Below are 27,458 nucleotides of genomic sequence, written 5' to 3'. Positions count from 1 at the left end.
CCATAGTGAAAGGCTCACCTCCGTTAGTAACCACTGGCCCCCATCCCTCTGCTTTCCAGCAGTTCCTAGCCTGCAGCTCTCCTGTATTTGTGGAGCCATCACAGTGAGAGGTAGGCAGCAGACACATTCTTTACAGCCCTGCTGATTGGAGTGAGCACTTTATTTGCTCTGGGACATACTCTGGACTTGTCAAACAGACTCATATTTCTGTTTATTTTTGCAGTACTGAGCTCTGCTTGGGTGTCTTTCCATGTGAGTGTGCACTGTGACCAGCAAGGTGTTACGGCACAAGATGTTACTGACATGACCCCTTCTTTATTGAAGATGTCTCTAAATATTATTATTCAGAGACTTCTTATCATTTTTAAATGTTCTTTCTCTTATATGATGTATTACCTGCTTATATGACACTATCATGTGTCATATGTGTTCACTCTCCACCTCAGAAATGTGCTCTTTTTCCAGTTAAAAGATTGTTTAAGTATAGGAATGAAACCATATCATAATTGTCCAATCTGACTAACTAATGATGGTCCCTTTGTACCATCAGTTGACGACACAGATTGTTCTCATTAAAAGCTTCATGATGAGATGTAATTTGGGAGCTTTGTTTCAAATTAGGTTTTCTCAGTAAAATTTAACAAAAGGACTAGATAATGAAGAGCCACTGTGAGCCACACAGCTACAATATTAATAGAAAACGGATTCTTGAGAAATCTTTATTCCTGTAACTAATTACATAGACTGGCAAGCCAGGCTAATGCAAGACTGCATTTCAATCTCATTTGAGACTGTGTATGAGTCTGGAAAGGTTGCAGTCACCTCCCACTTTCAAGAGGTGTGGCAAATGGACATAGATCCAAAATCCATCTACAACCAATCTATGACCTATGACCAATAGACCATTTATCCAGATGACATTTGCAGAGTGACAGAAAATGAGGATGTCTAATAATGGCGTCTAGCGACTTTGACCTGGGGGGAGCTCCATGGAGCAAGTCACCTAAAATGGAAGCAACAGCCGAATCGAATGATAGCTGCTCTGACCACCATGTTGGATGTCATTGCGCTAAGCCTCTAGTGCATTGGGGGAAAACCCACTTGTGATTCATTCCCCTTTTTTAGGAGATTCTTACGTTCTTCAAAATGAAGTCCTTGCCAGATGTACCTGCAGAGCAAAATCACCCAGGCTAAGAACTGCCTGTCTCTCAGAGTCCAATTATCTCTTAACGTTTTACATTTAGGGCTACAATGACCTGCACTATACTATAACTTTGTTACAACCTCACATTTCAGGTGATTTGTTTCATGCTGGCAAGGGTTCAGCCTCCCACCTTTCAGATGGCTTTAACAACAGTGTGTCCATCAGCACTATAACATGGCATTTTTCACCTTGGAGCCCTGATATCCTGGGAGCCCCAAATGAAAGCAGTCTGACAGTGCAGTTGGTTTGGCTGAAACAGCTTTTCTTTCTAGGACAAACTGCCAGATCCTTGTGGTTGATGTGGTGCGAGGGTATCCAGATCTGCTACTGTTAACTGTGCACGCCTTCACATTGACCTACTTCCCAATGATCATGTAATCCTAAAGCTGATGGGGGGATTGCAAGGGAAAGTGAGGGATGTCATGGCTTGGTTAACCACAGGTATGTTCCAACATACACTGAGGGTTTGTTTAGATAATGCAAGGACTGGCCATGGAGAGTTTGTTTTCTCTTGGCTGCTACTAAATGCGTTGTTATTATTTCATACTTTCGTCACAAGCTGTGTCAGTGCAAACCTTTGCAGTTAGCTGCTTTCAGGAATGTGATTTTTGACCACCATGACAGCATTTTTCTGTGTATGATCCCACCTGCGTGACTCATGTATGAGTGCTTTGTGTGGCCTTTGTGATAACTACTTGCTGTTTTTTTTAGGTATCAGGCTTTCACACTTTGATAAAATCGTGTGTGAGTTGTATAAATGGAGTGTAATAGCTCTATAAATTTAACAATAGTCCTGTTATGGCCTCCCTTCAGCTTGTATAGCTTGCATCCTTCATGACTTCCATTTGTTCAAGCTCTGAGGGTCTTCTATAGAAGTTATAAGTGAAACCACTGTCTCTGGCAAACATTTGACACTAATGTAGTCTAATTTTTTTTTTTATTAGCTCTTCATTTTTCTAGAAAACATAGAGAATCATCTCTGTTTCCATAATGTCAGCGACCTCCTACCTGAAAGCTTCAGATAGCCTTTTCCAGCTAGCGGTTACAAAGCTAATGAAGTTTTGGGTGATTGCCTTGAACTATAGTCATTGTAGATTTACTTCGTTTACACCACCATGATGGCAGGAAAGCTTCTGCAAATAATGAACACTGCCAGTGCCAGTTTCAAGTCGTCAGTGGAGTCTGTAGACAGCTCACTCTCCCACACTAAACTCCACAGAGAAAATCTGTGTTATTACGCAGAATGTGCTGGTCTACTGCTGCCATGTTTGGTCAGGTTGTCTCACTTCGGTAAATCACCTAAGTCACCGAAACGATGAAGAGGTAACACATTAAAACTGTGTGCCATGATGTTAAATCACTGATTCTCTCTTTGGGCTTTGGTTCAGGGGTAGAAAAAATATTATATTAACTGTCTCTTAGCAGTGAATTATTGTGTGACTCAACAGATTGTGCATGTCTACAAAGTAGGAATGACTTCTAGCTTATTTATAACTTGAGAGTTTCATTTTCACTATTCTCCTCGACCCAGTTTCATGCAGCAGGGGGTGAAAAAGCTCTTACATACTTACTATAAATGACCTGCTCAGCACCAAGAGGCAGACAAATTTCACTATTATGGCCGTTAAACATTAAGTTGCCAGGAGCCAGATATTCCCCTCAGAAGTAAGTGGAGACTAAAGCATAGTTAAAAGTATAGGAAACAACAATGACATCTGTTACGAGGCCAGAAATTTGAATCCAGACTAATGCTAATGTTGTCCCGCATCTTTTGGATAAGTAAATAAGCAACTAGGGGTAGATCAACTGTATGAGGTAATGATTTATGAGTGTAGTGTTTCACAGCTTGTAACTGTCTGCCATTAGGTGCCATCTTTACAAAAACTGCAGCTGATAACACTCATTTAAAGAGGTCAACCTCCTCCTGAAGCTCAGAAGAATGCTGTATCCCCATTATGTTGGAGCGTGGGACTTGGTTGCCTGGGGTATGGAGGCTAGGATGACCTGCTGGAATGCTATTGTTGTGCACTCTATTCCCTTTCCAAATGCACCGTGCCCTATCAGACTGATGGTCCTTTTTAGTAGAACGCGATATCCACGGGTACCAGTGGCAAGAGAAGAGAGAAGGGGTCCATAAAAAGCTTCAAATAAAAGGCTGTTCTCTCTGCTCTGTCTCCCCTGTCCTGTTCTGGAACGGCAGGAATGTGGCAGGCAGACCAACTGGCCCTCAGAGCCTTCTGCCCCTAATGAATTTTAAATGGCCTTTTTCATTCAAATCAGGGTGCTGGCTAAGAGCATGTTGCCTGGCCAAGCACTCGGGTGACAAGTAGGAGAGAGGAGAGAAGAAGAGAAGAGCACAGGAGGGTTGGAGGGAGAAGAGGAGGTTTTGGCAAAGTGAGTTGGCATCTTGGCGGGATTGGGTATTGGGTGTCCCTCGCAGTGAGAGATAATAGGGCAGTCTGCATGGGAAGCGACTGTAGGAGCATTCCATCCTGGCCCTGGCATCTAAAGAAAAGAGAGGGAATGTATAAGAGGCCATGAAAGAAAGAGATGATAGGAGAACAAGGAGAGAAAAAGGTCCAGAGATATAAGGTAGTTCTACTGTCAGTGGCGATGGCCTTTAAATGTTGCTAAAGGTCATCATGTTGTGCTTTCAATGTGGGCACCTTCAAAGGAAAAAATTGACAATCTTGAAAATACTGTATGTGCAATTTAGATGCCACTTCCATGAAGATTAAACTAAACCTCAAAATACAACTAGCAGCGCTTAGCTTACCTTAGCACCAGGACTGGAATGGGAATTACTGTTGATGCTAATTTAATTTCTCTGCATAAAATTACCCTCAGATTTTCAGCATGAGCACTCATTACTTTCTACAAGTATTGATAAAGATATAACTGACCAATGAATGACTATACCTAAAGGATGGATTTAACTTTACTCAGAAAGTAATATGACCATTCAAAAGGAAGCTGCAGAACATCATCCTTTAAGCTTGTTGTCCATTAATTAATAGTGTATCTGTGGGGAGTTGGTATGGCATGGTAATGGTAATTTCTCCTCCTAGCATACAACAATACAGAAGAGATTTGTCAGCCATGATTACATTACTTAGCGCTCTGCTGCACTTTATACATCAAAATACAAGGATTAATTTGATTATAATACAAGCGTAGATGGCGACTGCAGAGAAAACGCACACCTGCTTAGTAAATTGAAGCTTTGATGTGCAAGATGTATGATCTAAGTCTGTCATGTTCACCGATGTAAGCTTTGACAGTTCAGCTAGATTTTATCTGCTCGTGTCATGCTCACACCGCAGAGACTTTATTAAGAATCATGTGATCCATGCATCCAGCTGTAATCCTGATGCCGATGACAGGGGGAGTTTTGAAAATAACAGCTTGACATATCAGTGATTGCAGGGAGGGTTGTCAGCTTACAGACCTCATTGGACCTTGAAGTGGATGTGTAACAGCAGGAAATGTGTCCACTCCTGCCAAATATGCACAAGCATATAGGTTATCTGCTTTAATAAATCACTCTTTCTGTTACGACCTGTTTTTGGCAGCGTCCAAACGTGCTGTAAACAATATAAAGAATGTAGGCATGTAGAGATGTGATCATGTCAGGAAGGGCTTTTTTTCTCACGTTAGGCCGTTTGCTGTCAACTAAGAATTGTTCAAACACCCGAGCACATGGGAACATTAAATATGAACAGGTGCTTCGTTTCATGGCCGTATCAGTCACTCGGCCCAAATGAACACTGAGAGCATGATCTTTTGCTCCAGTGACTCCTGCACAGCTGGAGAATCTCAGTCATTCGAAATAAGACGCAGCGAAATGTTTGAAGTGTTTGTTTTTGGACTGTGCAGGGCCTGAGTGATGGGACGCCATAAAGCCTTATTCAAAATGTTTTGAGGTTAAAATGGAAAAATAATTTGAGATTAAACGTTTTCTCTTTGTGTGCCACTAACTGTAAATCAAAAGTCCTGTTGCCCAAAGTGGATTAAATCCAGCAGAGCCCCTGCTTACCTGTCCTGTTCTGGATGGTGGCGCAGGTCCAAAGTTGGCTGAAGAGAGATGATCCTAACCAACGGCTCCAGATTCTACTTCATCAAACCCACACTTTTAATCATACTGTATTTGGAGCAGAATTATCTCACACTTGTCCCTACTGGGTTTTCAACTTGATTAACAGCTCGGGAACACACGATCAATTTTATGTTAAAGACATTTCAAATTAATGGGGGATCAGCTTTGTTGATGTTATTTCTTAGCGCTCCTTACTTTATTTTACTGGTAATTCAATGCTATTTTTCTTATAAGATTTAACAGCTTTTGTTTAAGAGTTTAATGACCCTGTGTCTGCACTGTAACTTTGTTTACCCCAACCGTTCATAAATTGTATACACAAACCATTACATCACCACACTCAATCTTGTCCTTGGTGTACACTAAACGTCGTGGGTCACACATGAATTTATTATTCTTTTGCGTGTAATAAATTAATATGTTGAGTTTTTATTAGTTCTTTTTCACCTCATGTGTCTTTGTTTTTGTCCACATCTTATTTTCATTTGCATGTAGTGAGTCTCCATGAGAAAGGACAGAGTAAGGGACAGAATAACTGATGCTTTGTTCACACAATGTGAGCGCAGCAGACGGAGCAGATACCACACCACCATCTGTCTATAAGGGCCATTACGTTTCACATGTTGTAGAGAGACTAATCACCCTTTAGGTCACATCACCTCCAGTGATGTCAGAGGAAATGCCAGAGAGCTGAGGTAAAGGGCTGCCTCACGCAGACCAGGAGATTCCTGGGCAAGCGATCGCTATGATACTGAGAGTGGAGTGATAGGGTTGACTTCCTTCAACTTGAAGGCTGTGGGTGTGATTAACCGAACATTGACACTTTTAACCAAACGTTGCTCCATTCGCACTGCACATAAACACCCTGTATGAATGTGTGAGTGAATGGATGAAGGGCAAAATTGGAGCGTGAAGCAGTTTTGAGTGGTCATCAAGACTAGACAACAGACCCAACCAGTTCTCAACCTTTTGGGCTAAAATGTGACACTGCTCTTCAGCTATGTTGTGCAGCACATGATTTCGGTTGAGGAGAGTTATATAATTTGATTGAAGTTTCCTTACAAACGTTGAATCAGTGATGATGCCGTAATAAGTTTATTGGTACCAGATAGAACTCCGCAGAAATGTCATGCAAAGACAACACAACACATGACTTAAGGCAAACACTAAAAGCCGAACTCCGCATCAATCATCTGGATTGTTTACTTCCTCGGATCCCGGCTCAAAACTTTTATTTGCCACACAACATATCTACAAACCGAGCGAAATGAAAAACAGAGTGCCTTTGCAATGCCTTGGCTTGCGTTTGCTTTGCTCAAACAAAAAAAAAACACGAGAGGGATTAACTGTTACCTATACTTAATATGCTGCACGCTGCTGCTGCTGCTGTCAGAGCTTTTAAGAAAACCACTAATGAATTTGTGAACCCAGTTACTTGGAAGGACGCTGTGTTCCACGGGATTAAGTGAAGCAGAAAGATTTGCAAAAATGCCTGCAGTGAAGATGAAACACGAAGGAGGAAAGTTTGATTATTCTGCGGGATTCCACTGTCTTACTTTTGGCATTGGAATAGACTGGAAAGATGCCATTGTGGTTGTGAGCCATTCAGTCACAGGGCACTTTAAAGAAACAGTCAGTCGAGCACGAACCTGCAGAAGCAAATAAATCGTGGTTTGCAATTATTGACTGTGCAACACGTTACAAGCGCGTGTAGGTGTAAGGAAAGGAGATTTTTGCACTCATTTGTACACACGGGCCTCATCTTTGTTATCTTGGGAGAACATGGCATCATGTGTTTGCCAAAAAGCCCAGTGGTCAGGCTGAGGTCATAGTTAGATAGGGCCTGTGGAAACACTGATGCTCTTGCTAACATGACTGGCCTTGGAAACTACTTTCCCAGGAACCCCCAAAACCAGGACACTAAGGTCTCACTGGGCGGCCAAAGTTTAGCTTAAAAAAAACCAGTCTCTCATCACATTTTGGGTTGAGCAAGAGAAAACGTGCATGTGAAATTATCCATCCACCCTTCCAATAAATAAATCAAAGATAAACGACCCAGAACAGGGGAAGAAGAGGCATTTTACCTACAGTATATTTTCCACAGGCAGTGCTCTATACAAATTTCTATTTCAGGGCTCATTGAAATGATGTCATCACAACCTGTTGCAGTAGAACGGAGTCAGTCTGAAGAACCTGGATGTTGCTGAAAGCGCTACATTAGAAAAACACAGGGAAAATCCTCAAAATGATTTTTTTTCCCCCCCCTTTGTTTACAGATGTCTCGTTAGAACAGGACTACATCATAATATTCCTAAAGATAGGAAATGCTGATGGATCAGAGCAGGGGTTTAACTTTCAGTCAGTCATCATGAATTAGACGTTTGTTTAATGTCAACAGATGTTTTGAGTGAATTTCTGTTTGTGTTTGCGTGTTTCTTCCAGACGGAGGCAATGAAAAGAGCTCTGAAGGCTCTGAACCTGAACGTTGTGGAAATGACTGATGAAAATGCCACATTGGATGGAGGAGATGTGCTTTTTACAGGTAGCTTACACTGTCTCCTCACTCGCTGACTTTGGTTGCCTGTTAACTTCTGTATGATAATACCAAGCATTCATTCATGTATTCATATATAGATGAGGCCATTGTCACATGTTTATTGTTGTCGCCACGGGGGCCATGTGTGCGCTGTCGAGTTGAATATGAACTCACGCAGACTGTATCACGAACATCATCGCAGATCGAGTTAGAGAGCTGATCTCACGTCAGTTCGCGCTGGGTGGAAATGTGAAAACATGACAGCCTCAAGTCAGATATTATGGGGTTGTTATGACATTGTTATGAAACTCATACTCAGGTTTTATCGCCCATGCTGCAACAGTGACCTAACCCACAATTTAATATAATAACTGTAGGGGTTGTGGAGTAAGACAAGCCTCCTGCTTTGTACTTAATCCTACAGCAAGATAGAAGGTGGTGGTGTCATTTGTGGGCTTTCCTCGTGTTTTCCTCATAACAATTCTTTTCTTTAACCTATACTGCAGAGCTGCAACTAACCTGTTATTTTCAGTTCAGTTCAAATCTTATTACAGGAGGCTTTTGTTGTGGTGTTTGTCTTTGCTTCCGATCTCAACACATCATGTGTCATTTGTTGATGACGAATTCCCAGATATACCACATTTAAATATGCTTACAGAAACACTGTATTACAGTGTAAGGACTGTTTCATTGCCCCATACAGCTGAATTGTTTATAAAAATATATATAATTAACAATTAAATGAATTATCCCGTGTTGGTGTCGCTCAGTTGCCAGGTTTGTACGCAAGGCCACAAAAGCAGAAACCCAATGTTTTCCGTGTTTCAAAACAAGAATGTAACGTTAACCCCTCAATATCTGAGAAATGTAAATATTCTGGGCCAGTCCTTTTACCAACATTAGTCAAGACTCGAGTAAAGTCACATGACTTCGAGTCCCCCACCTCTGGCTCAGGGTAAGTGACCAATCACATTTATACCCTACTATACGACTGTATAATCCCCGTGTTGCATACAGTATGTATTTTTGAATCCTATGTACGGTCACAGCTCATGGACAGTTTTCTGTGCAGTCCATTGTGTATTCCTCTATTTTTCAAGGTCTTCTCCGCAACCACGATGACCCTGTGCCTCGACACACGAAGCCGAAATTCTTCCAAAAATAATCCATAGCGAAAATGTTGTGTGCCATTCTGCACGATCACATCAGCGGGTCTCCAGGCTCTCATCATGGGTCTATTATTACTCTGGATTTGGGCAATAAAACTGATCAAGACAGAGAGAACCAGGAGCACGGTGGTCTGTGTTCGCTTTTCTGTACATTCTCTTTTAGTCGTGTGGTGAGTTAAAATGTGGGTCACTGTCTACCACACTGCACAGGCCATGAGACCGACAAAAAAAAAAAAAAAGCGTAGTACACTTAATTGGGTTTCTAGACTCCTGGCTGTGTGCTCTTGCTCCTTCCAGCTGAAATCGATTTCACATGGCAGGGCTAGAAACATTTCCTGTTGGCTGCGCTCAGGCTAACGGCTCATTTTGTAAAGGCTCAGCAGCTACATTAGGAGCCCATTCCTGAGCTCAGTGTGCTGCAGCCTCGCCAGGCATTCAGAACTAGAACTCTGTCTGTTTGTGCCCCACCAAGTGACCACAGTTGGCCTTTTTCCCCGGAATGCATAAAGCAATCACTGCCTTGGCTGTAGTGATACTGTTGCTCTACAGTTTGCTCTATTGCTTTGGTTTTTAGGATGTTTGAACGCAGATACTTCATTCTGTCTGTTGTATTTTACCCAATTCTCTGGCTTCCATTTCTGCCTGTAGGTCGGGAGTTCTTTGTGGGACTTTCCAGTCGGACCAATCAGAGAGGAGCCGAGATCTTAGCTGATGCCTTTAAGGTGAGTTGCAGTAATGTGAGAAAATGCTGCTGGAAAATGGCTCAAGAAATTGTCAGCTGGCACGTTACACAACTTAAAAACTCGTAATGTTTTTGAACGTAGACGACATCTGAAGGTGAGAATGCAGACTGTAAAAAATTGAGGACTTCCTCAAGTGCATCGGGGAACCAAGGGTTGGCTTCGCAATTCAAAAAGAATGTCACTGACTCTTAGGGCTGTCACTTTTAACCGAAATTAATATATATCCATGTGAACCTGGGCGAGAAAGTTCAAACTCAAACATGAAACTTCTTAAAAAGCCACCTCCTTAAAAACCTGTTTGAGTTTTAAATATACAGCCTAAAAGCTCTTTGCACTGTCTGATGTAATTACCATGTGGTTCAACCATCTCCGCCTCACCCCAACCCCTCTTTTTTGTACTTCTTGACCAAACATACCATAACTGTATATATTGCAGTGAAAAAGAAGAATAATGAGCAAAGTACAATTAAAAGAAGTATTTCTACTTTGTATTGTACCACAGGTGCAGCACTCACTGTGAATATTGATGGCTGTGACTATTAGGAGTCCCTCGGGCAATTAGTCATTAGTGCTTGGTCCAGACCGCAGCTGGTTTAGAGACATTTTAAATCAGCTACTGATGCAAATCGTAGCCACCTCCGTTGACAGACATTAAACAAGGAGTTTAATTACTCTGATTATAAAGGGTTTATTAATTATTTGGACTATTTCTCCTGTGTCTGTTTATTCAGTCACTGCTGAATTGACTTAATTGTTCCCACAAGTGAATTTTTAAATGTTTCTTTCATCCAATAATCCGTGTTTGAATGACAGAATTATAATCAGTTTAAGTCGGAACAATCGACATTGCGTCCTGATGTGACTGTGGGTTATTTTGTTGCAGATAGATTAGGTTTTTTTTTTTTTTATCCCTTGAAAGTATGACTGTTGTGTCTGTGCCTCAAAAGTTCTGTGCAATGTCAATTTTATGATGATTTTAGTTTTGACTGAGCAATATGGACAAAAAATCATACCCCTGTATATTTTAGCTGATTGTTACTATACCTATATTACCTTATATATACACTTTATATTCTGGTATTAATACCCTGCTCCAGTCAATTGTCACTGTACTCCAATGAAATTGCAAAATCACTGCATTCCTCTGTAGGTCCTCCACTTTTAGTAACATGCAGTGAAGTGTTAATTGTGTCTTTGATTGCACTAAAGAACAAGTCTGACTGTACAGATGTGTCCATTGTGTGTGTGTGTGCAGAAAGAAAGAGGAGTAGAAAGTGTGTCTGCACGAGTTATAAGAAGACAAAGAGAGACAAAGAGTCGCAGGTGTTGAAGGCATCAAAGGTCTACTAAGACTGTTTAAAATGAAGCAGGGTTTGAACAATTAGGTAAAGAAAGCATTTAAATTCATAAATTAAAAATGGGCACTGTGTAGTGTAAAAATAACAGCGCCTGAGGCTCCACTTGGAGCAGAGAAGGTTCAGCTGCAGCCCACAAGAGGAGATTCTCTCCCTTCTCCTCTGAAGACACGTAAACATGTGCATGGCTTTACAGGACGAAGCTACTGTAGTTGAGTTTTTAACAGCATTTAAAAGTTTTTTTTTTTTTTTTTTTACCATATACTGAATGTTTCAGTTGACTTGAGGCAGAAAATAACAAACTCAGAGGCACAATAATCCTTTGCTGGTTTTGTTAATAGTACAAAACAATATTAATCAGCCTTATCCTTCAAGGTCAGTCATCAGTAAGTGTATAAGCCCAGTCTATGCTTCTCTTCTGCCTCTGTTAATGTCAAAGGATTTTGTATTGGAAATGGTTTCACCATATTTTCCTTTCTGACTAATATCCCTGCACTGTGGCCTGACCATGATAACCACAAGTGAGCTCAGTGATCTCCACCACCATATGACACAGAGGGAAATGTTCAGAAGAATATTCCATGACAGTTTGTCCTCAGGGGGATTCAAGCATGAAGTCAACAATGCGGGTCACAGCAACAGTCTGATCCCTCTCAAATCTGTTCACTCTTATTAATGTGCAGACCTTTATACTGTAAACTACTGTGTGCCACTTTTCTATTTGCAGTCAGAGAGTTCAGAGGTGGGTCATGGCACCAAGAGTTCAGCACATGACTGCGACCTGAAAGGCTTTATTGTAGTGCTTCCATCTTCCATCCCATGTGTATCTGATTCAAATTCCTCATCATGGATTCCTCTGTGTTTTCTGTTATCTTTGATAAGACAGGACTTAATGATGCATTTCTGGCAAAAAGAAACACGGGAAATTCACATGAGTGTCCATTATTGTTTTTTCCGTTCTCTTATCAGATCAGTTCCCTCTTGTCACTGTTGTTTTTTCCTTTCATTATCAAATGAACGGTCATTTTGTTGCCAGGTTTGTTTAGCACTGTACAACTGCCTGCAGATGTTGCCGCTCGTTTCTTTACGGTCCGTGCACAGGTCAGAGTCATTTCTGCTGTTGATAGAATCAGTTTATTCAGGAAGTGACTTTGAGGTTGTCCCACTTCTTCTCCGTTAGAGCTCAAAGTTGCTGACTCCTAATTTACACCAATAAGACTCTTAAGGTTTTTTTTAAGGCTTTTTAAGTACACCGTGTGGCTGCCTGTCAGCCTGCTAAGAGAAAAATGCAACTTGAACATCTGATGTTACACAGAATTAATGTCCTGTAAATGTGAAAGAAATGAAGAAAGCTTAACTTAAATAATCCCCAGGTGTCCTTCTGTTTCAAGACAAGGATTTGAGTTATTTGCATGATGACATTTAAAGGGCTATTTTGTTTTCCATGCACAAAAATCAATCACTTATTGCTAATGATGCCATGCAAATTTTGACTTGAAATGTACCGTCAACGCTATTTGTCACGAGAGGGTGTCGTGATGGAAAATCACACCGTAGAGTTTAATGAACCATAAAAAACGCAACTTAGTGATAAACAAAACAGACAGATATCAAGTTAGGTTCAAAAAGCCATGATAAATTGATTCAGAATGGTCTTAAAATAATAAAATAATAAGATTAAAGGCTACGGTGTCACGTTAAGGTTTATAAGCATTATGAGAAAGATTGTGGTTTATTTAATCCCTAAAAGGCTTATATCGCGTCACCAACTGAGTCACATACTGTAATTAAAACCTTAATCAATTAGCTTTAAGGTGGCAAATGGCAGTGAAATGAATACTAAAGTAACCTTGGGTTTGTTTTTATTTGTTCAAAATCAGCTTTATAATCATTATGATTATATCTTGCACTAAACTGGATACTGCATGTCATCATCAATCATCCTCTGATTATGAGAAACGACAGAGACAACATCAGAGCTGTGACGCTTTGGTCTTTTTGGATTTGAGATTGCTTCTCTTTGGTTTTTTTTGCATTAGGGATTATTTTGTAGCCTCTGGATTTTAAACACACATAGATCCCCAGTCAGTAGCTCAGATCTGGTTTCACAAAAACTGTTACCAAGTGCTGCTAAACCTCTGTTTTATAACACGTCTGATGACAATAGGTGGCAGGCCACCTTCTGCAGCTATGACAAGCCTCGCAAGCCTTCCACCATACAGTTCAGACTCCCATAAGTTAGTGTGCAATCTCATCATCCTCCACTCTGCCCCTGAACTGCCCACGACACTTGAGACACCATCCAATAGTACAGCACAAACCACTGCACTTGCTCTTTATTTATTTATTTATTTATTTATTCTTTTCATTAAAATACAACAAATCCCAGCATTTATGAAGAGTGTCACAGGTGACAAAGAATGTCCTAGGTGAATTGGATTACTTGGAAATGTGTATTTAATGGTATTTAACTGCATTATCAACTCAAAACACATTTTGTCCAAGAATTCATACACTAATTATCAACATTTCGTACAAACGTCTTTGTATCTACAAGGTCACTGAGATTTATTTCTCTACAAATACAATTACCACTTACGTACAACATTAATAGGTACTTACTGCAGATAATATATGAAGTCATGAGTGATACAACCACAAATCTTTTTTTTTTTTTTTTTAATCTTGCATTACCAACTCAAAACATTTGTACCGTGTTATATGTTTATTATAATTGAGCCTATTTGGTTAATTTGGTGTGTCAGAATCTCAGGCAGAGATTGAAAGTGAAAGTGTTTTCCGCATGAGAGGAGCAGCGGAGACTTATCACATGTCGGTTATATCCGTATCACGTTGTCTTCTCCCCTCTGGAGGAGATATTTTTGAGAGGAGTGGTGAGGCTTTTTAGATTAGATAACACTGTGATGCTTAGCAGCTCGCTTTTTTGGGGTGGGTGGCGCAACAATTTGCAGCTCACAAATGAAAATTCATTTTGTGGCTGCACGATCATGTTCCTTTAATCTCTGATGACACACGATGCTCAATTTAATACTCATGTTCACCCACATTTGGATCAATGTGAAAGCTTGATAGCTCACAGTTGTACGGGCCTATTTTCGTGCCGTGCCCTTAATTGAAAGCATTTTAATTACCTGTACTTACATGTAAGTGAATGAATCTAATGCTACTCACTCTTCCATCACCTCTCTGTATCGTGTTTTGCAGGACTACGCTGTGTCCACCGTGCCTGTGCTGGCTTCGCTGCACCTGAAAAGCTTCTGCAGTATGGGGGGACCCGGCCTTATTGTCATCGGCTCCAGTGAACCAGCACAAAAAGCTCTCAAAGTATGTTGTTTGTCTATGTGTGCGTTGTGCGTTCAGTAGACGTGTCATCCGCCTGCATTGCTTTCCTAAGCCGTAGCCATGGAAACCCAGTGAATCAATGTCGTGGCGTTGTTTTCATTACTATGACGCACGTTGAAGCAGTGGATTCCTACTTATGCCTGCGTGCTGGTGACAGCTGTGGCTGGAGGCATCGAGATGATTCCTTCAAAATTCGGCACAAGTGTTCACTTAGATTCTGTGATGAATTAATCTGATCTTGGTGGTCGAGGGTCAAGATCAACGCGAGCTAAAAAAACAACAACAAAAAACGCATTTTGGCCAAGAATTCATACACTAATCACCAACATTTCATACAAATGTCTTTGTATCTACAAGGTAACTAAGACTTATCGCTCGACAAATACAATTAGCGCTAAAATGAATAGGTATTTACTGCAGATAATATATGAATCTTCATTGATATAGGCTGCAACTTGGCAGAGTCATACAACCACAAATCTTTTTTTTTAATTTTTCATTTTTTGATTGATACTTGGCACAATCCAGCCAGCTTGGGTAGAAACCTCTCATTCTTTAAAGTATTCCGCAAGAATAATACCACAAGACAAGACGTTACACATGCTGATTTAGAACAGACTCCTTTTACTTACAGCTCGACGGCTGTAAGCACAGTGAAACCACCTTTTCGCCTTAATCCTGCCTCAATCGTTCATATTCCCAGCTAATCTGCGGGGGGATTGTTCTCTGGCGCTCGCCCTCCATCCTCAATTACAGACGCAGTGTTCTTCCATTAAACAGCTCAAGCTCGTTAGTGGAGGAAAGCTCCCGAATCGATCAAGCTTCACTGCATCAGTGGAAACCCCCAAAGGATGATTAAGGACAGCAGGAAGATCAGACACCTAACAGAGACGAATGATCCCATCCTTCTGATCGCATCATTCTTATAATTCCCAAATTCTTAATGACACAGATGCGGAGATTCTAATTATATATGAATGATGTCACAAACACACACATAGACTTGCCTGCCAGCGTGTTATCTCCCCCTACTGGTCCACTGTTACTTTGAGAAAAGTGAAAGCCAAAACTCTTGCATCTCAGGGGCGTTTTAAAACCATCAGCACAGGACAGCACGTCCTCATGAGGTAAAACAAATACTTAAGAAAAGCACCAGGTCCGACTTTATGACTGTTTGCATTACTGACGTGCACATACAGCAACTCTATAGTCTATAAATAAACAACCGCTAATTCATTTTATATCCCCGGCAACAACTCGTTAAGATTCATGCTTCTTCGATCCTTCCAATAATTAGGTGCAAGAGCTCGGAGTGACTGTTTGTGCGACTTAATGACAGCTTTTCATAATTATGGTTCACTTCACCCACTCTTGCTGCAATTAGGTGTTGTTGTAAAGGGATTTTTACGACCTTGGATTTGTTATTAGGTAATGTTCTTTTTGTGGTGGGAGGGGAGAACCTACGAACACTGCGTTAATGCATTCAAAGTGCTTGTTTTTAGATGTGGTATAGAGGTCTCGTTGCAGTGTACCCGTGGACAAAGACACGTAGTTCCAATTAAAGTTTGGAGCCTGACTAATTGAGTTTATCTTCGGGCAACTTTATTTTGTTGCTGTGAGAAAATTCACTTCGATGAGAGGAGGAGCTGACGAAACTCTATGAGATAACGTGATTTTATTTGAGTTCGTGAAAACAGGAGAAGGTCTATGGAAGTAGATTTGTGTCAATATTTGCGAACACTTTTCAAGAAGCAAATATTGATTTAATCATTCAAAAAATGTAATTTTTTTGTTTGAAAATACACTTGTTCTTTGCGCTCCCTGATTTGGTTGTTTCTGACCATGGGCGGCCCTTAGGAAGCTGCTTGCTGATTGGCTACTGGGTTTTGAAACGACAGCTCAATGGACCGGAAGTAGTCACAGGCCTGGAGTCGCTGTCCGTCTGGAACTCTGTCCCCAAGTTTCCCCCATCGACATCCGACAAAATAATTAGAAGTATCAACGGACAACGTCTATAATCTGACAAACGTTAGATACTTACAATTAGAGCTGAAACAATTACTCGATGAATCGATTATTAACTACTTTGATAATCGATTCATCGGTTTGAAGCTTTTTTCATGACTAAAACAAGATTTCTGATTGTTTTCATTTATTTGCTCCTTATTACAAAGAAATCATTAAAAGTGAATCATTTTGGTTTGTGGACAAAAACAATTGGAGAACATCATCATTTCCAGGTTTGACACAAAGAACAAATCAGGGAGCGCAAAGAACAAGTGTTGTTAATGACACAAATCTAATTCCATAAAGGTCTACTATGTCTCAGTGGATTCCTATAACCTCACACATATTCCTACTTGTGGATTAGGTGTTGTCTCTTGGTCTGCGTTTAGCTCTCTCTCGAGGACGAAAATACACGCTGACCTCATGGACTTGGTCATCCATCTTCCACTGCCACTGCCAAGCATCTCATAATTTCATCATCCCTGAGATATCTCCTCCCATGTCAGCGGATGCATCACCCACTCCCTGTTCCGTCACACACCGCTCCCATCATGGACACATGATGACGTAGCACTGACTCTGCTCGTTGCCTCTTTTTAACTCCGCCCTGTTTGATTCATGAAGTCATAACTCTTTTCTGGTCAGAATTCCATCTTCACCTCAAAGATGTTTACACGCCGCGTGAGCTATTTTTGAGATAATGAGGTGGCAGGATTAGGAAGTTCACATAATTATTTAATGACGGACTATCAAGATGTGATGTTTTAATATCAGTAAAAAGCCATGTGTGGCCTTTGAGCAGTGATGCGACATCTTTGGTTAAAGATTATGGGTCTCTGCTGTTTGTTTCTTCCTAACTTTCCCAACTCCTAATTTGAATACAAATTACAGTTTACTGTTGTGTAATTATATCTCAGACTTTCCAGTGTACGTGACCACTTTGCAGGAAACAATAAAATATGTGTGATGTCAGTTCCATGATCACGTGGAGAAACAAGAGATAATTTTCCTTAATATTTGGAGCTGCCTCACTAGCTCCAATGATGTATTTTTAATATTTTTTATTCCTAACATAGGCATGCATTTTACTAATGTTTAACTGGGTCATCACGTCTACCACATTTGCTAATTTACAATAAGGTTGTTCATTGGAAAGCAGCTGTCAGGAAAAGATCAATATGGCCTTTGAGCACTTGTTTAGTTATTTTTTTATCAGTTCCTGATTCAGCAGCTGATAACATTTATTTATCAGATGTTTTAGCATCTGGTCTCTTATTGTAGACTTATTTAGCCCTAAATTAATAAGGGAGAACGTGAGAAATATGTTCCCTTATTTTTAGAATCATGAGACATGTTCTGTGTCCTCTCCTCCCCTTTCCCCTTTTCCTTCCATCCAAGTCAGTTTTCGGATATTTTTAGATATCGCAGGGTGCAATATTCAACGGTCTGTATAGACTGAATTCCAGAGTAAACATGTATCTGGAAACTATAACAAACAACAGGAAGCAGTGTCCGACTCTTTTCCCCCTCCAGATATGGAATCAGCCAGAAGACGGGTATGTCTTGTACACGCTGCTGCGGTTCATCACTGGAAAGAAGTACTGTAAAATGTTTATAGCCCTCCCGGGAAATATTACCCTAAAATGAGGATTATGGATATTCTTAGCAAGAGCCAAAAACCCAGGTTATGTTGATGCGTGTCCAGGAAATTGCCTGTGTTTTTGTTAAATGGTTGAGATTGTCATTTCCCACCGGGGATGTTATTAGTTCCAGTTAATATTTTGTTTAAGAAACTCTGGCCAAGAACAAGCAGCTGCCTACTTACCACTCTGTGTATTAACTGGACTTGCGCCACGGTCCGGAGGCAGGTTTTTGCTTGGCCAAGGGCCACGATGACTGTGTAGAGAATTGGGCTTCTGTTGCTCATGAGAATATGATAAAGAGTCACACATTTTATCTGTTTAACCCTAACCTGATCGGAACTGCTTAAAACTTGACATTTTGAAATGATGCATAGACCTGCAGTCATTTTACCTTTAATTGAACTGTTGTACTCATTGACAGTGAACAAAAAAACATCTGTTCCACGTGTGAGGAGGATTTATTTTAAGCCTTTATGTCATTAAATGATGAGAATGTTGCTTTATATACCTTCTATATTTTCCTCTCTGTTTTACTGAGAGAGTGAGAGAGATGTTTTATATACTGAGAAAAGTATGTGATTTTTGAAGTTTTTAACTCCCCCCTACCGCTCTTAATCCCCCCTGTGTCAAACAAACAGACAGTGTTTGCCATCTGCGATCATGTCAGCCACCCATAAGTGACCTGGGAATGTGTCTGTCACGCACACGTGGCATGTACACATAATATTCACACACAGTGTGTGCAACACGCAACTCAGCTGCTCTCTGAGTCGTTTTCAGGGCCTGGTGATTTGAATGTCACCCTAAAACCGATTTGATTTCCTTTTCCAGTCTTTGTTTAGAACATTTTTAGCTGTATTGCTGTGATGCCGGTGCTCTTCACCACGCAGCGATCACTAACCCTAACCCATGTGACAGCCTGTTCAGCTTTTTTGCTTCATTCAATGATGGGATTTACTGCCTTTACTAACCACCACAATTGTTCCTGAATATTTATTCCAACTAAGCACAGCTGGAGCTGCCAGCAACATAAAACGTGTCGCTTCCTTTGTGCCGAATAGATTCTCCCATGGAAGCCACAAACAAAGAATTTAGAGCGGCACATTTGCTGTTGAGCTGAATCAACTGGTATAAAGCTGCTATTTATGAGACAATAACACATTTACAGTAGTAGTGTGAGTACATTCGGCTTGTTATAAGTAATTCATATTTATATAACTTAAAGTTCACAATGAAAAGCCTCCATCTCACACATTTCAGCAGCCACAGTCAGTGGGAAGTGAAGTGAAAACATCTTTTCTTATAAAATCCACTGTGCTCACGAAAAACCCCAGATAACGTGCATCACGCTGACGTCACACAGTTTCGCGTTTTGGACTTTTCTGTGAGCAGAACCTATAATTCTCTTTTTTTTTTTTGTCATGATGTTGACTTTTCTAACGACCTGTTTGACTGCTCATCATAAGCAAAAACCACTCTGATGACAGAAACAGGAGCAGCATGGCCGAACTGTTGACGCTGCATTCTTTTTTAACTTGCTCCTGTCCTCCCCTCTCCTCCCCTTATCAGCTCTGAGGTATCCGTCCACAGATGTTCAGCTCATAAACATTAAGAGGCACCTGCCTCCTCTCTGGTCATAACATCCTGACCCCCCCCTCCCCCCCTCCCCCCACACCAACTTCCACTTGGCAACACGAGCGACTTCTTGGCCTCTCTTCCCCCCCCCCCCCCCCACCTCTCATCCCACCTTCAACCCTTTCAGATTACATAAATATCATGACATCTGCAGAGAAAGAATGTCTGTCTGCTCCTGTGTTCTCCATTAAGGCCCCCCAGGCCCCGAGTGTGGTTTGGCCGTCAGAACGATGTCGTGCTGCCTTCGGTATTGTGGCTTTGCTTCTGACTCAAAGTGTCTGATAGTCTGAATAAATGCTTTTTTTGTCTGTCTCTCCAAAAAAGAAATCCCTGTGGACTCTCTCTCTCTGTCTCTCTCTGTGCATTTCTTTACCTTGCCTCGTGTCTCTGTGCGTAGATCATGCAGCAAATGAGTGACCATTGCTACGACAAACTGACGGTGCCCGATGACTTCGCGGCCAACTGCATCTACATGAACCTGCCTGATAAGGGACACGTGCTACTGCACTGCACAGCAGAGCAGTATCCGGAGAGTTTCAAGGTAACGTCCTGCTCATTTTCACGTCCACAGACACAGTAATTCATCTCCCACACTCACAGCCACACGTCCATTTACAATCCTGGGGTTACACCTTTGGCAGGAAGAAACACAGTCCGGTCAGCAGCACTGGTTTTAGTGGCTTCGATTTAAAGAGCACTGACTTTTGTTGCTTTTCATCCTCTCCAGACCTCAGAGAAAAACAACTGGCAGCAGAGGGCAACATTAAGCTACGTGGTTGTTTTACACAGACCACTGCAGGTTAACCACAGTGCAGGCTGGGTTTCTGACAAAGGGACTTGCAGTTGATGTGAACTGACCTTTTCTGAACATGGCTCCGACTGCAGAGTAGTTCGTTATAAGAAACAACTAAAAACGTTGTACCTGTACATAAACAGAGCCACATATTTCCCTGTGGAGAAAGAGCAGACCCACACTTATATTTACACACATCAGGTGAAGGTAATCGGGGTATTCAAAATGAGAGGTAATGTGCCATCTCTGCAAGACGTGTAAATGTACCACAGTTTCCCATAAAAAGAAAATGGTACGTATCCTAACCAAATCCATTATTGCAGGTTTAAAGCTGCTGTGTGTAACTTGTGGTGATTTTTGTCGTTGATGTTTTTCTGTCTCTCTTTGGTCGCCATGAACAGAACTGATGGAACATTAGTTGTAAGCTGTGTCCAAACAAGCAGTACTATCATACCTGACTGAGGGAGCTTTTGTGTATATACAGCGGCAGAGCATGAGCGACTGGTGTTTATTGAGTGTTTATCCGGTTAAACTGTTGTATGAGCGTTTATTTGAGCACTAGAAACGATTTAGTTTGCTGATGCTTCCATCTGACTTGACACAAAACGAATCACTTCCTGTGTGCAGCACAGGGATGTTGCCGCAGCACATGAGATCTAAACATGGCAGGATACTGAGAAACACAGAGAGAGAAGTGTGGATCTGATAGGCTTAATTGACATTGTGTGAACACATTTGAAAATGGGTTGAATCTAATGGGCCCTATATTTAAAATACTGTATATATGCACTACAGTTTTAGAATAGAATAGACTTTACTGTCATTGCAAAGCACACACTTCTACATTGCAACAGAGTTTCGGCTCTCTTTTAGATGCTCAACAATAGTAAAATATAATAGTATGATAATAGTCAGCATAATAGTATCACCAATAGTAAAATATATCATAAATAGAAATATAACAATGTAAAATATATAGTATAAATAAGACTAAGTCACTGAAAGCTGTTCAATGTCAGTGGAAATGGTGCAACGGTAAATATAAATAAATGCACAGTGCACTGTTGTGCAAATTGGTAAAAATAAAACCCAGTATAAATAAGTTATGCAACAGTTCTAAAATGGCTCGCAAAAATATACAAAGTAGACTTTTTAAAGCGTATCTCGCTCAGCTTTATATTTTTTTACGTTTTTGTAAATGTCCTTTTGGCCTGGTGGTTTTGGTCTGTACTGTTTTCTGCCCAATAAAAGCAAAGTGCCAAATGCTTTTATTTTTTCTTCCCTGACAAACAATCCAGAGGAAGTTAAAATAGCTCGTTGCAGGACATAAAATGTCTTTCTGCAGTGATTGCTGCCATGTTGGCACGATCTCAGGAGCTCCTGAAGGAAAAGCTTTAAAATAAAAATGTAGTTTAGGAGAAAGGCTGCAGTGTTTGTTGCCCTGGGTGCTGTCTCAACAACTACTACCCCTGTTGTGTACCAGTTCAGTGCACGGGGCTGATCTCACCTCCATCAGTGTCTCACAGCATTCACTGCCACTGCACGAACACACAAACAGCGCAACCATTACTTTCTTATGTGTTCCGACATTCGGGGACAAACTGTACTGTACATGAAAACACCTACATGATCTATATTTCACTGCAGCTTGACGTGAATGACATGTTATTGTCTCATTTGGGTTTTGGAAAAGCTGAGCAGTCGCCTTATTATTTAGATGCCTTGGGGTTACCTCACATCACAACAAGTCACAAGGATTCTCACAGGATCAAACCCAGCACTCTGCAGAGACAGTTCCCAGACCTCAAAATGTACTCTGTGGTTAAAACCCCAACCTCCGCCAGCTATTTTTAGAAGGAAGAATTCACAAAATTATGCGTCTTTGGACTTACATCCTTGGAGGAGGCTCTTTTTTTTCCAGGGAGATTAACTGGAGGAATATAACTTTCACCATAATAAATGTATTTGTGTATCTCGTGCTTCCTGCCTTGATAGCGCCGTCTAATGGCCCGTGTGGTGCAATATTTGAGAAATCTATGTTTTCTCTATGATCTAGTTTCCTTCCATAACATTCAAACCCACCAGATATTGGCCTTGAACCCAGGTCTGGTCTCAAACCTGTGTTTAAGAAATTGTAGCTTCAAGAAAGTGGAAAAAAAAATTAATAACCCAAGACATAACATAAGTACTAAAATAGCAAGACCAGGCCGTCTTGTACAGTACATCCTGGTTGGGGCATGTTTCCTAAGGGAACCCATTGCTTTTTCCTTTCAGTGATATGTAGATATTTACCACAGAGACGATCTGCGAGACCTTCCGACTCTAAACATAGTCTGTCCTCGTCTCTTTACATTATGTCACTCTTTATTTACATAAGGGGTGCACATTAACAAGGGCAGGGTGTCACGAGAGAGGATTGGTGTTGCACTGGCGGGAGACGGGGGCAAATATGTAAATCTGAACCACAGTAATAAGAAATGATCACATAAAGAGACACCTTGGAGGTGAGGCTGCTATAAACAGCTGAGGATTTAATGATGTTGTTTTGATGTAGTCAAACAAAACACCAACCTCTCTTCCTGAACATGCAATAAATAGAACTTTTCTATGTTCCTCAGTTTGTCTATTGGTCCATTAGAAGTTCAAACTCTTACAAATTCCTGATGTGGGTTTGCCAAACGTTCCTTAAAAATAACGATATGTTCCGTAATGTAAGATAAAACACGCGTTGTGTACTCAACAGATAAGGAGCACAATTTGACTTTTTCAAGTCAGTGCAAAACCATGACAGATTGTCTTATCAGGAAGTTGGCAACCCTATTCCCATGGCAATAGATCACTGCTTCGCTCTACAGGGAACATTTTCATTGGTTGCTCTTTGTTTTCAAATGCTAACTTTCCTTTTAAAATTCAAACAGTTTTCCAGCATCAGTCAGGCACACTCACTCACTTTATCTGATCGTATCCATATAAATAAAGTTGTCATGGGGGGGGGGGGGGGGGGAGAAAATCTGTGATAAAAAAACAAACCATCTTTTTTATTCAGAATTATTCACCGGCGTAGCTGTTACTCAGCAAAGTGTGATTCAGTTGTTATGTAGTCAGTGTCAACAAGACTCCAATTGGCAGTTACCAGGTGTTTGATCCATCCATCCATCTTCTCAATCTCCTCCCTCCACATGAGGGTCGCGGGGGGGGCTGTGCCAATCCCAGCTGACATAGGGCGATAGGCGGGGTCGCACCGTGGACACACCGCCAGTCTATCACAGGGACACATAGAGACAAACAACCATTCACTCTCACAATGAAAGTGGTCAATTAAGAGTGTCCATGGTGCACCTCAAAAAAAGTTAGATCAATAAAGCCACAGTGACCGTCCCATCAGCTTCAGCAGTCCTTTGTTCCAAACAAGTTCGACCACACATGACCTGCCAAACATCGCTATGGTAATATGTGGACTTTGCACACAGCACTCTCAGCTTTCCCTAAAATTAGCCTCTTAGTCACTGCGGTCGTTGCTTTCAACAGCTACAGTAGATAAGGAAAATATTATGACAAGGGCACAAACACTTACAGTTGATGATGTCACCAATTTCAAAGCAATTATGCAACACATTTGGGGGGGGGAAAAAAGAAACAGTAACACCACATTTTTGGTGATGTAATGGTGTTGAGTAAGAGGAGGATGATGATGATGATGATGATGGTGCTGTGGTACTTTTTCTTTGAATAATCAAGCACAGCCCTGATTTTTGATTTGTGCTCCTGCCCACGTTACACATAATGTCTTGGTTAAAAAAGAATCAGGAGTTTTTTTAAAGCACGTGTTTACGGCGGCTTTTAATATGCAATCTCGATCACCAGAGAGGCTTCATCGGCCATATTGCATCATGAGACAAGAACTTGTTTAGTCGATCCCTCTGGCTGAGCCGCAAGGCCGCGCTCAGGATCACAGCGGGGTTGAAATGAGAGTTTAAAGAGAAAAATATCCTGGTTTGGACGTCTGGTAGGAAAACACTGGTTTCCTTCTGGAAACTCTCCACAGGGTGACACACTGCTTTACAAGGGTCTTTTTGGAGAATGTCGTAATAGTTCTCACTCCCATCTTTTAAAAATATATTTTTGCTGCAAAACCAGGAAACCGTGCCGAAGGCTCTGCAGGGCTTTTTTATCACAGAACATTACAATTTCACACAGGAATAAACAGGATTGCAAAAGTTATGTTTTTCCAGCCTTTTCTAAAGACCTCAGTGTTGGCTGGTCAACAGATATTATCGCCGCTTTGGTCTGGTAGCCAATAAAAAATGGGGAAACAGCTGTTGAAAATGCTCATTTTGTACTTAAATATCCTCTAAAGGGAAACAGACACTGTTGAATTAATTAGTGAACGAAAAATATAATAGCTGGTCTTGCCTGAGGCCTTTGGAGAACTTTCACCTCTCATCCAAAAAGGACTTCCAGGATGACAACTGTTCTTTTTCTTCTGTGTTTGTGTCCGCCAGGTGTTTGAGAAGTTGAAGGACTACACACTGATCCCCGTGTCCAACATGGAGAAGGTGAAAGTGGACGGAGCCCTCACGTGCTGCTCCATACTCATCAACAAGAAAGGCAGCATCTGAGGCCGCTCTCGCCGGTCGGTCTTTGAGTGTGGATGGTGACCAAGCGGAGGCTGAGTCCCATTCACAGGGGGTTTAATGGAATTATCTTGGTACTTAAAAGTAAGAAATCAAGTATTTCCTCACCCCCTGAACTTACATTAAAATGTCTTAAAAAAAAAAAAAAGAGTGATTATTATGAAGCAGTTCATTTAAAATTAATATATTCCTCTCGACAGGACAGAAGACGTTGTACTAAACTAGTCTTATCTTACTCTTGATGAGAATCTATTGTCCACAAATTAGAAGATAACATAATTGAGTCATTTTGAGAGTACAGTCTTTACAACTAAACCTCAACACTGTTAAAATGTGATGTTAGTGGAGTAGGAGCAAACATCCCGTGTGCACAAAATAACATAAATGAAAGCTCAGTGTAGTAAAAAAAAACGTGGCCTCTGTTTCCGTTTTTCCAGTCTGTGACCACTGCGGGTCGTCGTTCAACTGTACACACACAGGTTGTTGATAATGTGTACATGCATCATTTTAACAGTGATTGGATTCTCATGTGTATTTGGTTATGTAATGCGAATGGAACTTTGTCTTTTTTTCTCCAAGTACTGTTTTCCTGAGTGGGAGAAGGGTGGAAATAAATCCTTGCTAATGCTGTGAAATGAAAACTTTAATGTCACGGTTGATATTTTGCTTCTTTGATTCCTTTTAGCTTAATCCTACATCTGTGCTTAATTCAAAGGCACCTACAAACAAAAACGCAATGAAAGTGCTGTCGCTTCCGTGACTCTCGCTCACTTGTCCTCGTAGATGACTGACCAAAAACAACTGCTCCCATCCAGAGAAACTACCAACAGTGGCCTGTTCATTTATTCCACAACAACCATCTGGGGCCATTTTTCAGCGAGTCTGCATCCCTCCTGGTAAACATTTCTTATCTGTGGAGATGCAAACTCATTTATCTGTGTCAGACCCGCACATCGGAGACTTTAGCTGCTTGTGTAGTTTCCTTTTTTCCCCCATTCATTCCAGGCTAACACTTTCAATGTCTGTATGGAACACCTGATTTCTTAAAGGAAGACTTCACCGATTTGCATTTAGCTTTGTATTTCTAGAATAGGGCTAGTATTTTTGAAAAAGTGTGCTCCCCAACCTCAGTTTCCCCTGAGTGGAGAAATATCTTCATTCTTTTTTTTGTTACGTGCCCACCAGTGACACTTGAAGGCTTGAAACTACAATTCGCAATACGCTAACTCCGCACCGTTTAGACACACTCCGGGGACGGGACCTCATTCCCAGAATATAAACAGTGTCCGCCATCTTTGCTAACAGCTACGCTAACAGGACCAAGTGTCACTGGTGGGCACGTAACAAAGAAAAGAATGAAGATATTTCTCAACTCAGGGGAAACTGAGGTTGGGAAGCACACATTTTCAAAAATACTAGCCCTATTCTAGAAATACAAAGCTAAATGCAAATTGGTGAAGTATTCCTTTAACTCCTGCTGAATGATCCTAAAGGTACTGTAGTAATCTCACATCGTTGCATAACGTATGTTGTTGATTGTCACTCCTACTGACAAACAACCTCACTTCACACCCTTTCCCTCATGTGCCAGGCAACTATGGTGGCCTTCACGTACCAAAATAGGATGCCATTCTTCTTTGTTCGTGTCATAAGCTTCCCTTCTTCCACACACTCTGGCCAGTTTGCTTTAGAAAACATGATTGCGCTAAATGGCAACCTCTGTCAAGTACCCTTGTCTTAATGACTTATATCTAATATCAGCAGAGCAGTGCACGTAACTCCTCCACATGCACAACTGCCCGCCTGGTGCGTTACCACGTATGTACACAGTGACATCTGCCAGCAGGAGCTTGAAGGATGTTTGGTGAGCTCTGCCTTTAGTGGCTTTACCACTCATGTTTGAGGCCCCGCTTGCATGGCAACTTAATGCATGCATACTGTAAATACGCGATATACTATAGGTTAAGGCCTATCATAGTGAAACTGTGCTGTTTCTCAGTGTGATTGCAAGTGAAGGTTAAGGAAATGACATCAGGAGGTGATTCAACCTCCCTCCATAGACATTTGCGAATGGGCAAGTGGGCAGTGATTAAACATGGAAAGAATTCCTGTTGGGAGGAGAGGCTCATACGCCAGTAAACACTGACTCCCTTCAACCTCCTCTGTGTTTCTCTTGATTGTCTCACTCGCAGCTTTTGCGCTCTACCGTGCTGTTGCCTCATATTATGTAATTCTAAGCTGATCTGGAGATATGTACTGTATAGTCTGGAGAACACTGTA

At 41.2% G+C, this 27,458-nt stretch overlaps 1 protein-coding gene across 2 annotated transcripts in view; it reads left to right on the top strand.

Annotated features, from left to right (window-relative positions):
* ddah1 (dimethylarginine dimethylaminohydrolase 1) overlaps nt 1-25,819 on the top strand; it is a 68,846-nt gene extending 43,027 nt beyond the window's left edge. For both annotated transcript variants that reach the window (XM_058638512.1, XM_058638511.1), the window contains exons 3-7: nt 7,743-7,842; nt 9,654-9,727; nt 14,329-14,448; nt 20,149-20,292; nt 25,047-25,819. In XM_058638512.1, coding sequence (XP_058494495.1) covers nt 7,743-7,842; nt 9,654-9,727; nt 14,329-14,448; nt 20,149-20,292; nt 25,047-25,163 — 555 coding nt within the window. In that variant the 3' untranslated portion in view covers nt 25,164-25,819. The remainder of the gene's footprint in view (nt 1-7,742; nt 7,843-9,653; nt 9,728-14,328; nt 14,449-20,148; nt 20,293-25,046) is intronic.
* Nucleotides 25,820-27,458: the final 1,639 nt, after the last annotated feature.

This window comes from Solea solea, chromosome 9 (assembly GCF_958295425.1).
Source record: "Solea solea chromosome 9, fSolSol10.1, whole genome shotgun sequence".
In the NCBI taxonomy this organism is placed as follows: Eukaryota; Metazoa; Chordata; class Actinopteri; order Pleuronectiformes; family Soleidae; genus Solea; species Solea solea.
This window is presented reverse-complemented; position numbering and strand designations above follow the sequence as displayed.